Here is a 14,309-nt window from a genome sequence, read left to right as displayed (position 1 = left end):
TTGGTATAGAAATACTAGATACAGAGTTCTGCATCAAAATTGGTATGTACCTGTTCCTTTAACAGTCTGCTTGAGATATGTCAATTTAAAATCTTATCAATACCCTAAGCAGGGGGGGCAAGAAAATATTTTCTATTAGTCGTAGCAGATTAAATTGCATGCGCCTTAGATAGTAACACAAGTTCTTTCGAATATATAGATAGATGCAACTAACCATAAGTCATTAGAAACATTTTCTATTCATATATTCTATTTTTTTCTAATAGTATCAATTTTCCATGAATATGTTATATGCATCCTCATTGACAATACGCAAGTAACCCGAGGATCAAAAAATTAAAAGTTACAAAGAGCATGTGCACCTTGTAATACGTAGTTAAGACCGTTTAAGGAGGATGTATCTGCAACTTCAGCTATATGGTTAAGCTTCCTTTGCAATACTCTTCTTTGTCTGAAACTCCAACCTGATCAGCAAAGCACATAGAAAAACAAGCATACATATCATTATCAAATATTTTACAAGCTATCCCTCTCCAGGATTAAAAGCAATCATAATTATTATTTTATCAGCAAAGCACATAGAAAAGCAAGCATACATAATTATTAAATATTTTACAAACTATCTTTCTCCAAGATTAGTCAAGGTGCGCGTAAACTAGAACTAGTGTCCCTGGGACACCCACCTGCTTACTAAAAAAAATGTTCAAACTAGATTTGCATTTGACCTGGAAACAACAGAACAAAGTTCCTATAGTGTGGACAGGTGGCGCATCATCGTCCCAGGCATCAACAACCATTGCTACCATTGCACCAACAGCATAAATGTACACTATCCACGGATTATAATTCTTTCTAATACAGTGAAAATGGCAAGACTAGTGGCAATTGCAAGTACAAGTGTTGTCTTTGGCTTCTTCTTCGTTGTCTTTTTCCTTCATGTTGGCTTCATCTTCTTTTTCGTACTTAATGTTGCAATTGCATTGTGTGCAATTAGAATCACAAGTACATTTAAATATTATGTGCCTTGATTCGGGATAACAGATGTTAATTTTTTCTTAAGTCGGCCTTGATTAAAATAAATAATATATTAGGTTCTATGGAGTCCAGTGTTTCATTGGAGTCCTTGGAGTCCTTGTGCAACTAAAATGTAGCTTAAATTGTTGCAAAACATATCATTTTTCCAATGATATTTTACAAATATCACAATTTTATTGAAAATCTTGCAGATTGCACATATTTTACAAGTCTAACGTAGCAAAATATATTATTATACAAAACAAGTTTACTTTGCACAAAATAAATGTTCATGTTCCAGAATGTTTTGCAAGATAACAGGTTTTAGATAATATTTTATTTGCACAACATGGACTTTATAAGGTGAACTCCATGCAACTTTACTCTATAAGTGACTCATAATTTAACAATATTCCGTCACTAGTCAACTGTTTTTATATTTTAAAGCATTTTTAATCACATATTAAAAGATAGATGCACTCGTTATATAACTAGTACAATTCTTGTTTGTTAAAATGATTATTATTTTATTATTTTTATTTTAAATATCATATATATTGTAGACATAGATGAAATATAATTATATGAATCCATTATATTAACGAAATTCAAGTAATTATATTTAATTTATTTTATTAAATAAAAAAAAATCATAAAGAAGCTCTCTTTTCTTCTTTTTTTTAAAAAAAAATATTTTAAATATTCCCAATCTCATTGATTAATTTATAAAATTCATACAAGATTGTGTAGTTAAATCGATTAAATTTTGATCACTGGGAGGATAGTAGTTTTAAAATTATCAAAGATTAATTTTTTAATTTCCAATCAAAAATCAACCAGAAATAGATTTATTTTATTTTTATTATATATAATTACAAATTTTAATTTCCAAAATTAAATCAAAGTTGCACAATTTTTTAATTTAAAAAATCATTGAACTTTAATTAAAGAGTTTAGAGTAATTTTACAGTAGGAATCATAATAAAATCACACTTATCAAAAATTATTTTAAAGTAAAATTAAATTTAAAATTATTTTTTTTCCAAATTTTAATTGTTAAACTTTTTAGAATCCCATACAGTCTATCCAAGGTGAATTCCTTGTAATCTTGAGAGTTTCTTAGTAAGATTGACATACATTTCCATTTCTTTGGTACAGATCTGAGGAATTTGAGTTTGAGTCCTTTGTTTAATGGACTCTTCCATGCAACTTTAGAGCATTCAGCAGTTTTTGAAATCTACTGAAAATGTTAGTGAGTGACTCACTTTCTTCACTATGAAAATGCTCATATTGCTGAATTAACAGTTGCATTTTATTTTTCCTTACTTGCTCAGTTCTATCACATATGACCTGAATAGTATCCGAGACCTCTGTAGCAGTTTTGCAGTTTATGATGTTGTCAAACATGTCACCATCAACACCATTAAATAAAATATTCATGACCTTCTTATCCTTATGAACTTGTTTAATATCTGGATCAGACCATTCTGCTCTAGGCTTTGGGATGGATGGCTTATTTACTATAGTAGCTATCATAGGGACATGTGGGCCTTTCTCAATGCAGTCCACATATTCTTAATCTTGAGAGAGTAGATGCAGATGCATCTTCACCTTCTAATGGTGATAGGTGTCTTTATCCAGAAATGGAATTTTTACTCCAACATCCTTTCTGCTCATCTTGTTAGTTGTTGTGATCTTTAAACTCTTTGTTCTTCAAGAGCTTACTCTGATACCAATTGTTATTCCCTAACAATCTAGCAAAGAATTAGAGAAAGGGGGGTTGAATGTAATTCTGGCTACTTTTTCAATTTTAAGAACAGTTTTACTGTGAATATATAAATGTGTTTGATTTGGCTATGGTGCGGAATGAAAGTATGGATGAAATCAAAACACAAAGTAATTAAATACAAGTCTTTCAAAACTTTCTGGTGGATTGAAATTTTCCACCAGAGATATATATTAATATGAGAACTATGTGATGCAATGTTTACACACAGCTGCTTACAAGTTGAACTTACAAAGAACAGAGAAATTCTTTACAGATGTAGCTTTATCTATTTCTCTGGTAATTGCTTAATAACTTGGATACAATTTAACTTGCTACACTTGGTTTATATATCACTAAGATATATGACAAAAAGATAAAAAAATAAGACAAAATGTCCCTAGTCTAATTTCATGCTACTTTATTTCTCCATCCAACATCTTTGAATAACTTCAGTTTAGCATGAAAATAGAAATGCTTCTTTATTCTCTAAAACCTGTAAATAGGCTGCAGAAATGTGCTACTAATCTTATTGTAACATAAGTTACCCTTTCAACGGATGTTAAAGTGATCATCCGATGAAGGTTACAAATTCACTGAATTAAATCTACTAAGTGTTTTGTTCAACATATCATCAAGTGCACTACATATTTCTAACAATCTCCCCCAATTTATGTCTACTGGAATTGTAGCCATAAATTAAGAGAAACTTGATAATAACAAAACACCCTATGAATACAGACAGATTTCTAGTAGATAAAATTAACAAGTGCTGCAATTTTTTGATAAACACAGAGAAGAAGGTTTGTAGAAAATCTCACAGGTCATTTTCAAGGTGCTCCTCTAGATTTAGCAAATTTAGCTTATTTCCTTGATTGTCTGAACTTCTTTCTCAATTTCACATTATTTTCTTCAATCTGGTGTTGGAGTTGCCTGTAGAATTCAAATTCATCCTCATTTGACTGATCCAACTTTTCTTGTATCTCCTTGAGAGTTTCATTGCTAGAATGTTTTAGTTGATCTTCAAATTTGAAGAATCTTCTGATGTATTTTTCATCCTTGAACTCCATTATCCAATATGGCCTCAAATGCACCCTATCTCCAGTAAAAGGAATGGTTAATACTCTTTGTAGTGCATTTGGATTTCTTCTGTTGTTCATTATCTCCTCAATTTTGTTCAGTACCATTTTCTTGGCAACAATGTTAAATCCAAAATTCTTCTTTACTGAGGAGAAAATCTTCACCAAAACAGAATAACCTTCATTGAGAATTCTGTGAAGTGGCCAAGTCATCTCTCTTCCACCCTTGTACCTAAAGACTAATCTTTCTGGAAGATGTTTGTAAGCATCAATAACTCTAACTTTTTCTAGCTCATCCAGATAAAGATTTATGTCTGAGAATTCTTTAATGTCACAAATGAAGAGTTGATCTCCCTTGTTGACAATGGGTTTGGGTTTGGTCACTGACTTGAATTGAAGTTTGACAGACTTGACCATCTTGACTGCTCTTTTCTTTGTCTTTCTTGGTTTGACATAGATTGGAATGTTTAAATCAGGAAGAGGCAGGCTGTCCCAATTATAAGGAAATCTGAGGAGAAAGGAAACACACAAAGTCTATTAACAAAGTTGCATTATAGTGATGTACAGATGCTAGATGAAGCAATTATTTTATTACAGTCCGTAATTCAAGATAAAAAGAATATTCCAGTACGCTTTGTGGTATATATTCAATATGCATATTCATTCTTATATTGGTTAATTGGTTATTTTTTATTTTTAATATCATGGTCGTATCTATATAATCTGGCTTTTTACTTTTCATGTCATTTATACTAGTTGATTTTTACCTACTACTATTGAAGGAAATAATGGAAACTAAACATAGTCTCTAGTCGTTAGTCCACCTTTTGAAGAAATCTATCTATTAATAAAATTAGATGTTGAAGAAATCTATCAAATTGTTGAATTGGGGTTGCCGGAAAGTGCCCGGAATCCGGCTAGATTTTTTTAAACCTGGAAATACAAACTTACGACGGTTGTTCATCACATATTTCGTCGTAAATAGGCCCTAATTCCTAAAATATGACGTTTTTCTGTCAGAAATTTGTAACTTACGACGCATTTTTCTGTCATAATATTATGTTTTATCTTATTAAAAGTGGGTTCAATAAAGTAATATCCGACATTTTTTTCCGTCGTAAGTACATAACTTACGACGTTATTTTCGTCGTATTGATTATGTGGGCCCCTACTTCCTAACTTGCGACGCGATTTTATCTTGTGACAAAAAAACGAACTTACTACTCGACCAAAATGACGATTTTTCCTTTATAAATGGCTCAATTATGACGATTTCAGTTCAAAAAAACCGTCGTAAATGGCCAGATTTGTTATAGTGTATCAGGTACAAGCTTTTAGATATTCTTTAAAACTTGGATATTGTGTCATTCTATTGTGTAAAATATGTACATCTTAAATGCCTTTGATGTGGTGTTACATAGTACCAAGTTTTGTGGTTTTCATTTATAGACGCTGGCCACGGTTTAGGTTGGGATACACCAAATATAGAGATGCTGGTTGATTTTTTGAATTATTATCAGAACTGGGATCCTTCCTACACAAGGCAGAGGATATTGCATAGCTGCTACACATGTTTCGTCCCAAACGATGTACCAACTTAAAAATTTGGATTCTTAGTTTTCTTACAACTTGTATTATATGTCCTACGCTAGAGTGTACTGATGATGATAGATGTATTGGTTGAATGATAATTAGTTGAATGTATTTTCTAAATTGTGCAATGGACATATATTTTATGACTCCAAGGTTTTTAATTTTGTTAATGCATCAATTTTCTTGTAACAAAATGGATGTCTAATAATTCAATATACATCATTTTTTACTGTGAAAAAGCTTATATAAAAGAATAAAATATACATCACTTTTGTTGTGTTAAAAATGATGTCAAAAAGTACAATATACATTAGTTTCTCTGTGTTGAAATCGAAGTCTAAAAATTGATAGACATCACTGTTTGAAGGAAATTATATGTCTAATGGGCTGAAAGACATCGGTGTATGGCCGATGTCTACAATAGACATCACCGACATCAATATCTGTTGCAAAACAACATAGACATCGCCGAAAATCGATGTCTATGGACATTTTTCTTGTAGTATATTGATTCATAGCAATTTTTATTGATCTTGTACATTATCATAAAGGGGAGATGATGGGATGAGATTATCATTAAAGATACATCTTATAAAGCACATTCCTATGATGGGGGTAAGTGGTGTAGGAAATGTAACACGTACACTGGAATAGTGGACAATGTGCCACGGAGAAATTCATGTTTAATTGCTACTTGCAATATTATGATCAAACAACATTTCTTTCATGCTACTTTTATTGGCCATTTTTTGCTTTTCTTTAACTCACTTACTAGCTCGATTTTACTTTTTTTAGCGGAATTTGATTTTAGTTTTAATGTTTCTCAATGGATCAATGAAGTATTCTAAAAAAATTGCATGCAAGTTGTCAATTGAAATGAAGGAATTAAGAATTCTAAGACTTTTGAATAAAGAACTTACATATCTTAAAACAATCCAAAAAATTCAAAAAATACAGTGACCACTTTTTATTTGGGGGATTGAAGTTGGTAAATAAGCTCACTTTCATAATTTTATTCTTTTGATAACTTAATTAAATATTTACCTTTGATTTTTCAATAATAAAATTGTTGACTTTGTTTTATATTGTAATCTTGTAATTTAAATGTGAATTGGAGTTTAAATTTTACATCATTTCTCTCTTGAAAAAAAAGACTTTTTGAGAAAAAAAACTCGTACCTTCACCTACTAAATTAAATATTATTACTTGAAAATAGTTAATTTTTGAAACACGTAATTTATGATGATCTATAGAGGGTGTGCATATTGTGTATTGAGATTGCTAAATTTGATCTTTAAGGAAGAAATAAAATGATAGAATAAATGATAAATTGCTTCACACATATCACTTTTTTGGAATAACATTCAATTAAAATAATAATTGACAAAATATATTAATATTATCAAGTATTACAAAATATTGTAGAACTATTATTAAAACTACATGATATATGTTGAAAAAAAAATAATGTATATATTACTGAAATATATATTGATAACGGCTATATTGGTAACGGCTATATTGATAACCGCTAAACCCTAGAAAACTCGCTCCTAGAAAACTCAAGCCCCTAGAGCCCCTAGAAAACTCTGCCCTGTATTGTATTTATAAATCCCTTTCACAAAGCCCTCTCCCCATCAACATCTTCAATTACAAAAATCCCCAATTACAAAAAACAAGCTCAGACATTTTACAACAGATCTGAAGATGTCTTCATTCAACACACCTATAGCTTCCAACCCAACTACCCCCCCACATTCTCAACCCAACCACCTCCACAGTTTCCACCCTAAGAAGGTTCCCGCGTGTGCACAAGTTTAGGTCACTGGCCGATTTATATCAGGCCACAAAACAAGTTAATACCAGTCCATTCTCGGCCCCATCTTCCCCAACATCGCCGGCCCCCCAGTCCACCCAAAAGAGAAATATATAGAAGATCTCCTGAAGGCAACCATAGTTGTTGTGGCTCCACAATATTTATTATAATGAGCTCACATGTAAGATATGTGGGATTGGGGACAAAGAGGACCAAATATTGATATGTGATGATTGTGATAATGGTTTTCTATGAAGTGGTCTGAGACCGGCTGTTCTTGAAATTCCCCCTGAAAACTGGTATTGTGATGTGTGGCCGCAGTAAGCACCCAAGGTATCTGTCACCTCTACTTCATTACATTGTATGTTTGTGCGCGTCCTAATAAAATTAATATCTAAGTTTTAGTGGCAACGGATCGGAAATACAAGTAGTAATAATTGTTGTGACCTAAGTGTTGATTTGAGATTACAATTGTTACAATTGTTAATAATCCACTGGTTGTAGAACTTGTGTAACTTTAAAAATCAAAGTAAGGTAAATAGGAAAAATGTGGTCCTGAAATTTTTTTATTTAATTTTACAATTTGGATTTCTTTTTAAATTTGATTTGATTATATTGCAGAAGTCAAGGAAGAGGTATTTTGGGATTATAGCTAAATACATTTCACCCGAAGGTAAGATTTTATTATTTTTAAATCAAGTTATTGATCATTTTTGGAATTGTGTACATATATATATGTTGTTAATTTTTTATTATTTAGTACATGAAGTGTTTTAATTTTAATTTTAATTTTGCTAATTTCCATATTATGTGACATAATTTTGCATTTTATCAATAGCATATTGTTTTATTAGTACTAATATTGTCAAAAGCAAAAACAGACCATAAATCCCCCTAACTTCTTTGTAGCAGGTAGGGGCCTATTTCTCAAAGTTGTGTACATCATTTAAACTAACTAGGTACAACTAAAGATGTGCTAATTTTTCACATATACATTAAAAAAAATTGTTTTTTTACAAATGTAAATAATTGACATTTATCTTACTTGAGCTTTATTTAAAATGTATTTAAAAATATAAACATGATTCATAATATTTTTTCTACTTATAGTTGTATTATAAATTACTTAGTTGTATTATGAATTATTGTCATGACCTCATATTTTGATAGCTATCTTATATATTGTTGATATTTTAGTTCCTCAAAAAAGGCGTAAACGTTTGCCAAAAAAATCTACAAAATTTCTTCCGTACGTTCCAGCAAATGATGTTGAGAGTAGGAACAGACAAATGGATTCTCTACGTTTTGCTCTGCAGAGTAAGAACGTAGCATTTAGTGATAAACTGACATACTCACATGACATGGCTCCTAAATCTGCTAATCAATCCAAGTATGAGGCAGATGACATCCAGGTATATACATTTTAAATTTTAATTATAGGAGCACAACTCGTTTCCTTTGTTAAGTAATGTTCTTTTCTTTTCGAATTTATCTTAATTGAATGCACATTGTATTTAATGTTATATTTCTTATTTGGTTAGGAACTATCTACCGAAGATTACATAACAATAAAGAAATGTAAAGCAATGATGAAAGGAGGAAAATGTCCTCCTCTTAAAGTTGTTTTTGATGAAGTGGAAGGGTATAAAACATATTTGATAGATTAATTGGGTTTTGTTATTAATTATACAGATAGAATGTATATTAATTATGCATTTTTGCATTTCCAGGTACAAAGTTGAAGCAGATGGTCCAATCAAAGCCATGACTTTTCTTGCTGAGTATACAGGAGATGTAGATTTTGTCAGGAATCGGAGAGATGATGAGAATTTTGATAGCTTTATGACCCTCCTTACTTACAGAGACTCAGAAGAAGAAGATGGTCTCTTTATTTGCCCGGACAAGCGGGGAAATATAGCTCGCTTCATCAGTGGCATTAACAACCATTCTGCGTAAGTATTTATGTGGTTCATACCCTTTAATTCTATATTTTTCGTTGTCTAAAAAATATGGATACCCATACCAAAATATTGACTAGTGCTGTAAAAATACAGGGAGGGAAGAAAGAAGAAAAACCTCAAATCTGTGAGGTACAATGTTCGTGGTAAATGTCATGTTTATCTTGTCGCTCTTCGTAATATAAAAAAGGGAGAACGACTTTGTTTCGATTATAATGGACAAGATAATGGATATGATACACAACATTTTATTTAGGAGGCATCCTAGGAATGAACATTTTTTTACCAATGTACTCATTCTTCATATTTGTTATTTTGTTATATATTTTAGTAAGGCTAAATGACTTATAATACATGTAGTTGTTGATATGTAGTTTCAGATTAATGACTTATAATAGCTACAAATTTTAGTTTCCGCAATGAATAGAATAAATTTGTAACAACTAAATTAAGAGATTACATAATATATTTTGAAACCACGGTATTGTATAAGTCACATATAAAGCATTAAGAAAGTGCCACAACCTCTCCAGCATTACACACATGTAACCTACATCCGGGAGCTAATCCACAGTTTCCTTTTTCACAACCATGAAGAAACAACAAGAAATTATTTTTTAGAAAAATTCTAATTTTATTCTCTAACCCCTAAATCTCACATTCTAATCAACTTCTATAAATTTGTTTTCTCCAAACATAGAATTATGTTCCTTCCTCTTGCAAGTTTATATATTTATATATATATCTTGTTCATTTGACACAAAAATCACAAATTTTTGAAGATCAGTTTTATGCACAGGGGCAAGTTTACTCACAAAAGTACTTAACATTTCATATTGTATTAAATAAGTGATAAATTTGACACTCAAACTTTGTGAGCTCCTTTATAAGTTTGATACCATATTAAGTAAAGAACTCATTTTAAAACTATAAAGTGTTAAAATTAGAAGGCCTAATAAAAATGAATTTATATTACAGTCTAACAATGGTAAGTGTTCATGTAGTTTTCATAGTCCATTGGTGTAGCACCTGCCTATAACTTCCAAGAAAATTACTAATCAAATTTTATTATAATAAAGAGCAACTTCAACAAATTTCTAAAACTTTATAAAAAAATATATATATATAGTCCTCTAAGATACAAAACTTGTCTCATTCCAAGCAATATCTCGTTTCCTACGTCCTAACTTATTTTTTAATAATCAAATTTACTTATGAATTGGGAGAGAGAGAAATGAAGCTATCAAAAAGTAAAAAGTAAGTGATATGTACTAGTTAGGGAAGATATCACACTACAAGAAACACACAATACAAGAAATATGGCTTTTTTTGACCAGCTTATTTCGACCAACTCAAAATAATGACAAGAAATGACCGTGCAGAAATATCGGCGATCAGTATATGTGTATTACCGACCGCTTATTCTGACCACGGTCAAAGATTGTCAAATATTTTTACTCTTGCTCGTGTGGTGTCTAGATCAAACAAAATTCTGATCAAGTAAATTGAATGTTGTTCGGTCGATAAATGTAAAAGTCAAACCTTGTTGAATAACCGTTAAATTGATCTACACATCAGCTAACTTCGACCAGTATACCAATCGGGTGTTGGTCGGTTTTTCTCGGTGAAAAAGATGATCTCTAATTTTCTCTGCAGTTATGAGAAAATGAAATATTTATGTTTTTTGACCGATTATGGTTATATATACATGCATATGATCTATTTACTTATAGTTTATATCATCTTTTGATTTTTTTTTCAAAATTTATAAGTTAATCTTGAGGTATATTACATACACACACATATATATATATTGATGATGGTTATAAGTGTGTGTGTTTATGCGCGCATGTCTTTATGTATGAATATGGAGTATATATGATCTAACATATTTTGTTTGTATTTTTTATAAATGTAGGCATGGATGCGAAAGATCGTTTCTACAGGGAAGTCGTCGGTAACTCACCGAAGCGAAGGAAAACTTATCGAAGCTTGAACAAAAGATGTAGGAGAAGAAGATCGAAAATCAACTAATTTATGAGATGGACAAGTGTGGGATCACGATGGAGGAATTTGAAGAGCAATTGAAGGTGATCGAGTATTTAAAGATGACTTACAGCCATATTAGAGAATGTTGAATGTTGTTTGTTTTTGTTTTAATTATGTTAATTTATTCGGTGTAGGTATGAACTGCGATTTAAATTTTTTTGGATTGTAAATGATGAACAGTGGATTTAATTATTGATTTTTTATTTGAAATTAAAAAAATTTCTGATAGCTTTAAAACTATCGGGCAAATTTTTAAGACATGATATAACCAATACCGACCAACTATTACGACTGATCTACTTAATCATGACCGATTGTGGCTTTTCTTGGGATTTATGCGAACAATGACCATATTCATCATATATCGATCGAACTCATACAATACGCCGATATCAGCCAGTCATTTCTATTTTTTAATCTAACTTATCATCTGACTCTATACCAACCACATTCGTCGGTAATTACACAGACAAATTTACCGACTGAGGCAACAGTCGGTATTTATCTATTGCGACCAACTTTAGGACCAAACATGATTGCAATTAGACATATTAAATTTTTCAACCAACCTATTTGATTGATTGGTGTGAGATATAATATTTTAATCACATGAAAGTTCGGAAAGTGACCAATGGGGTTGCTTTGGAGGTTTTTCAGTTATTTTTGCTCATAGTACTTCTTGACGTCATTTTTTGTATAATTTTAAGCTATTTACACACACACAGACATATATATTTTTTATATATATATATTTGTGTGTATGTAGATCTTGTATTTTATGAATTATCAAATTTGTTGACGAACCTGAAGATTTGGAATTGTAAGTTTATTTTGTCCATGTAATTGTAAATTTCTTTGTATTTATGTGTAATATATTTATGTGTAGGTGTAATAAATTTGTGTGTGTAATAAACTTATGTATGTTTGTGTAATAAATGTTTACGTGTAATTAGTTGATGAGTATATTTGTATTTGTGTGTATTATAATTGTGTGTGTAATGAATGTGTCTGTGAAATTGGTTGACGATGAGTATATTTGTATGTATAATAAATTTTTTACGTGTACTAAAATTTTGTACGAGTAATAATCTTATGTTTGTGAATTGATTAGACCAAAAAATATGTATATGTAGATGTCGTCCATGCTTAATTGGGATTGGATTTCTCGATGTTCAGAAAATCGATTTATATCATCAAATGATGAATATAGGAAATGTGTCGATGCATTTATTGAATTTGCTAGTGTACATTGAATTAAGGGAGAAAAAATAAGGCGCCCATGTAATACATGTGAAAATGGTAATTTTTTCAAGTTTGATGGAGTGAGAAATCATTTCCTTATGGATGGTTTTTTGGAAACTTATAAAGTGTGGGAGGTACATGATGAAAAAAATTAGGAAGTCAAAGGAGGAAGCGTCATTGGACTATGAAAACTGAAAAAACTTTTGATATACATACATTATTATGAGATATTAGTGGGCCAAATAATAAGGATGGAAAAATAAAAGGTAGTAGTATGTTGATGAAGAAACGCTAAACTCAAGTTCTTCTCAAGTCTACAAGGATTTTATTGATGTTGGAGCTCCTATTTATCCCGGTAATAAAAAAGTATGTGAAGATGACACTTATTAGTAAATTATTACATTTCAAAAATATGGCAAAATGCTGTGAATATGGCAAAATGCTGTGAATTATTGCATTGCTTTTCGATGTTCTTTCTAAGCATAATACATTGCCTCTTACATACTATAGTACAAGGACATTGATGAAGAAGCTAAGTTTGGGGTATGAAAAAATTGATACATTTAAAAATGATTTTATGTTATACTACGGGAATAATGTATCAACACTCGTTTGTGATATTTGTGGCGAAGATTGTTACAAAATTCAAAAGAAGAAAAATAGGTTTAATAAAATGATCTTCTTTACAGGCTCACACTCAGCTTAATAAAAATTATTTTCACAATTGATTTACAAGGCAACTCATATTTGTCAAGTCAATTGAATCTATGAGATATCATTATATACATTTAACTTCCTAGTTCAAACTCAACCAGAGCACGTTCAATCTCTTATTTGAATGCGGAGCTTGAATGCGGAGGTACCTCCACGGTTGACGAAATCGTTTGGGTTGTCCCCGTGGGTGTTCCTCCTTCAAGGACGCTGCTTGTTATCCGTGTTCTCGCAATGGTTGTTGTTGTGCTGTCCCACAGACGGCGCCAAATATTATGGATCAAAAACTAAAGTATAATAATTGCTGTATTTATTACTAAGAAACGTGAGCTTCGAGGCTCGATTTGACTGCTCTTGTGTTTCGTGACTCAATCTGCCTTAGTACCTTACTGATTGCCAAAGATCAAATCAAAAAAACGTAGTTCTGATTTTTGGGGTGAGGCCCCTTATATAGATGTTGGGAGTCCTTGAATTAGACTTGGGTTAGGAGACTTGGTGGGCAAGTCTCAGAATTAGAATGGACTTTGGAGTTTTAGAAAGTAGGAAACTGATTCCATATCCTATCAGGTCCCTTGGGGGCTAATTTTCAAGGATTTATATCCTCATTGGGACTCATCTTGACACTGATTTATCCCTTATTAATTAATTTTATAATTAATTAATATTCAGGGTTTTGGGCCCTTTCTAATTGGGCTTCGTTATTGGACCGTATCTGGTCTAATTAATTTTAACACCAATTATATTCCTAGGCTATTTTTGGCCCCTATCAAGGGTCTTGGGCCTCCTCTAATGTGCTAATGTCAAGCCAATGTTAATACAATTAATGTGATATTAATTACGCAATAAGAGTTTATACATATTATTTCAGAGAAAAACTGTTACATCGTTGAGTTAGTCTTTACCTTTTGAGATAGATAGCGCATGCGAAAATTTTAAAATTTCATTTTTCTGGTCATAAATTAAGTGATCAGTTTGAAACCGCTTGGAGTTCGGTGACCAACATGATAAATGATATACTAGCCCTACTTAGTGACTCACTAGATTATTAACCCGATTTGAGAGTGATCTCTAGTATCACGATA

General features: G+C 31.2%; 1 protein-coding gene across 1 annotated transcript; it reads left to right on the top strand.

Moving 5' to 3' along the window:
- The first annotated feature begins 866 nt into the window (after nucleotides 1-866).
- LOC141701262 (putative Histone-lysine N-methyltransferase ATXR5) lies at nucleotides 867-9,481 on the top strand. Its single transcript, XM_074504947.1, has 5 exons — nucleotides 867-1,002; nucleotides 8,465-8,679; nucleotides 8,809-8,909; nucleotides 8,998-9,219; nucleotides 9,322-9,481. Exons 1-5 carry the CDS (start codon nucleotides 867-869, stop codon nucleotides 9,479-9,481), a joined length of 834 nt encoding a protein of 277 aa, XP_074361048.1.
- Nucleotides 9,482-14,309: the final 4,828 nt, after the last annotated feature.

The sequence above is a fragment of the Apium graveolens genome, unplaced genomic scaffold, assembly GCF_009905375.1.
Source record: "Apium graveolens cultivar Ventura unplaced genomic scaffold, ASM990537v1 ctg366, whole genome shotgun sequence".
NCBI classification, from domain to species: domain Eukaryota; kingdom Viridiplantae; phylum Streptophyta; class Magnoliopsida; order Apiales; family Apiaceae; genus Apium; species Apium graveolens.
Note: the sequence above shows the minus strand (reverse complement) of the source record. Positions and strands in the feature narration are given on the sequence as shown.

Bases quoted from the DNA above. Each gene is read 5' to 3' on its own strand.
- LOC141701262 (XM_074504947.1), top strand. From the start codon at position 867: ATGGCAAGACTAGTGGCAATTGCAAGTACAAGTGTTGTCTTTGGCTTC. The intron at 1,003-8,464 runs GTACATTTAAAT...TTGATATTTTAG, and splicing joins GTGTGCAATTAGAATCACAA to TTCCTCAAAAAAGGCGTAAA. The intron at 8,680-8,808 runs GTATATACATTT...TTATTTGGTTAG, and splicing joins ATGAGGCAGATGACATCCAG to GAACTATCTACCGAAGATTA.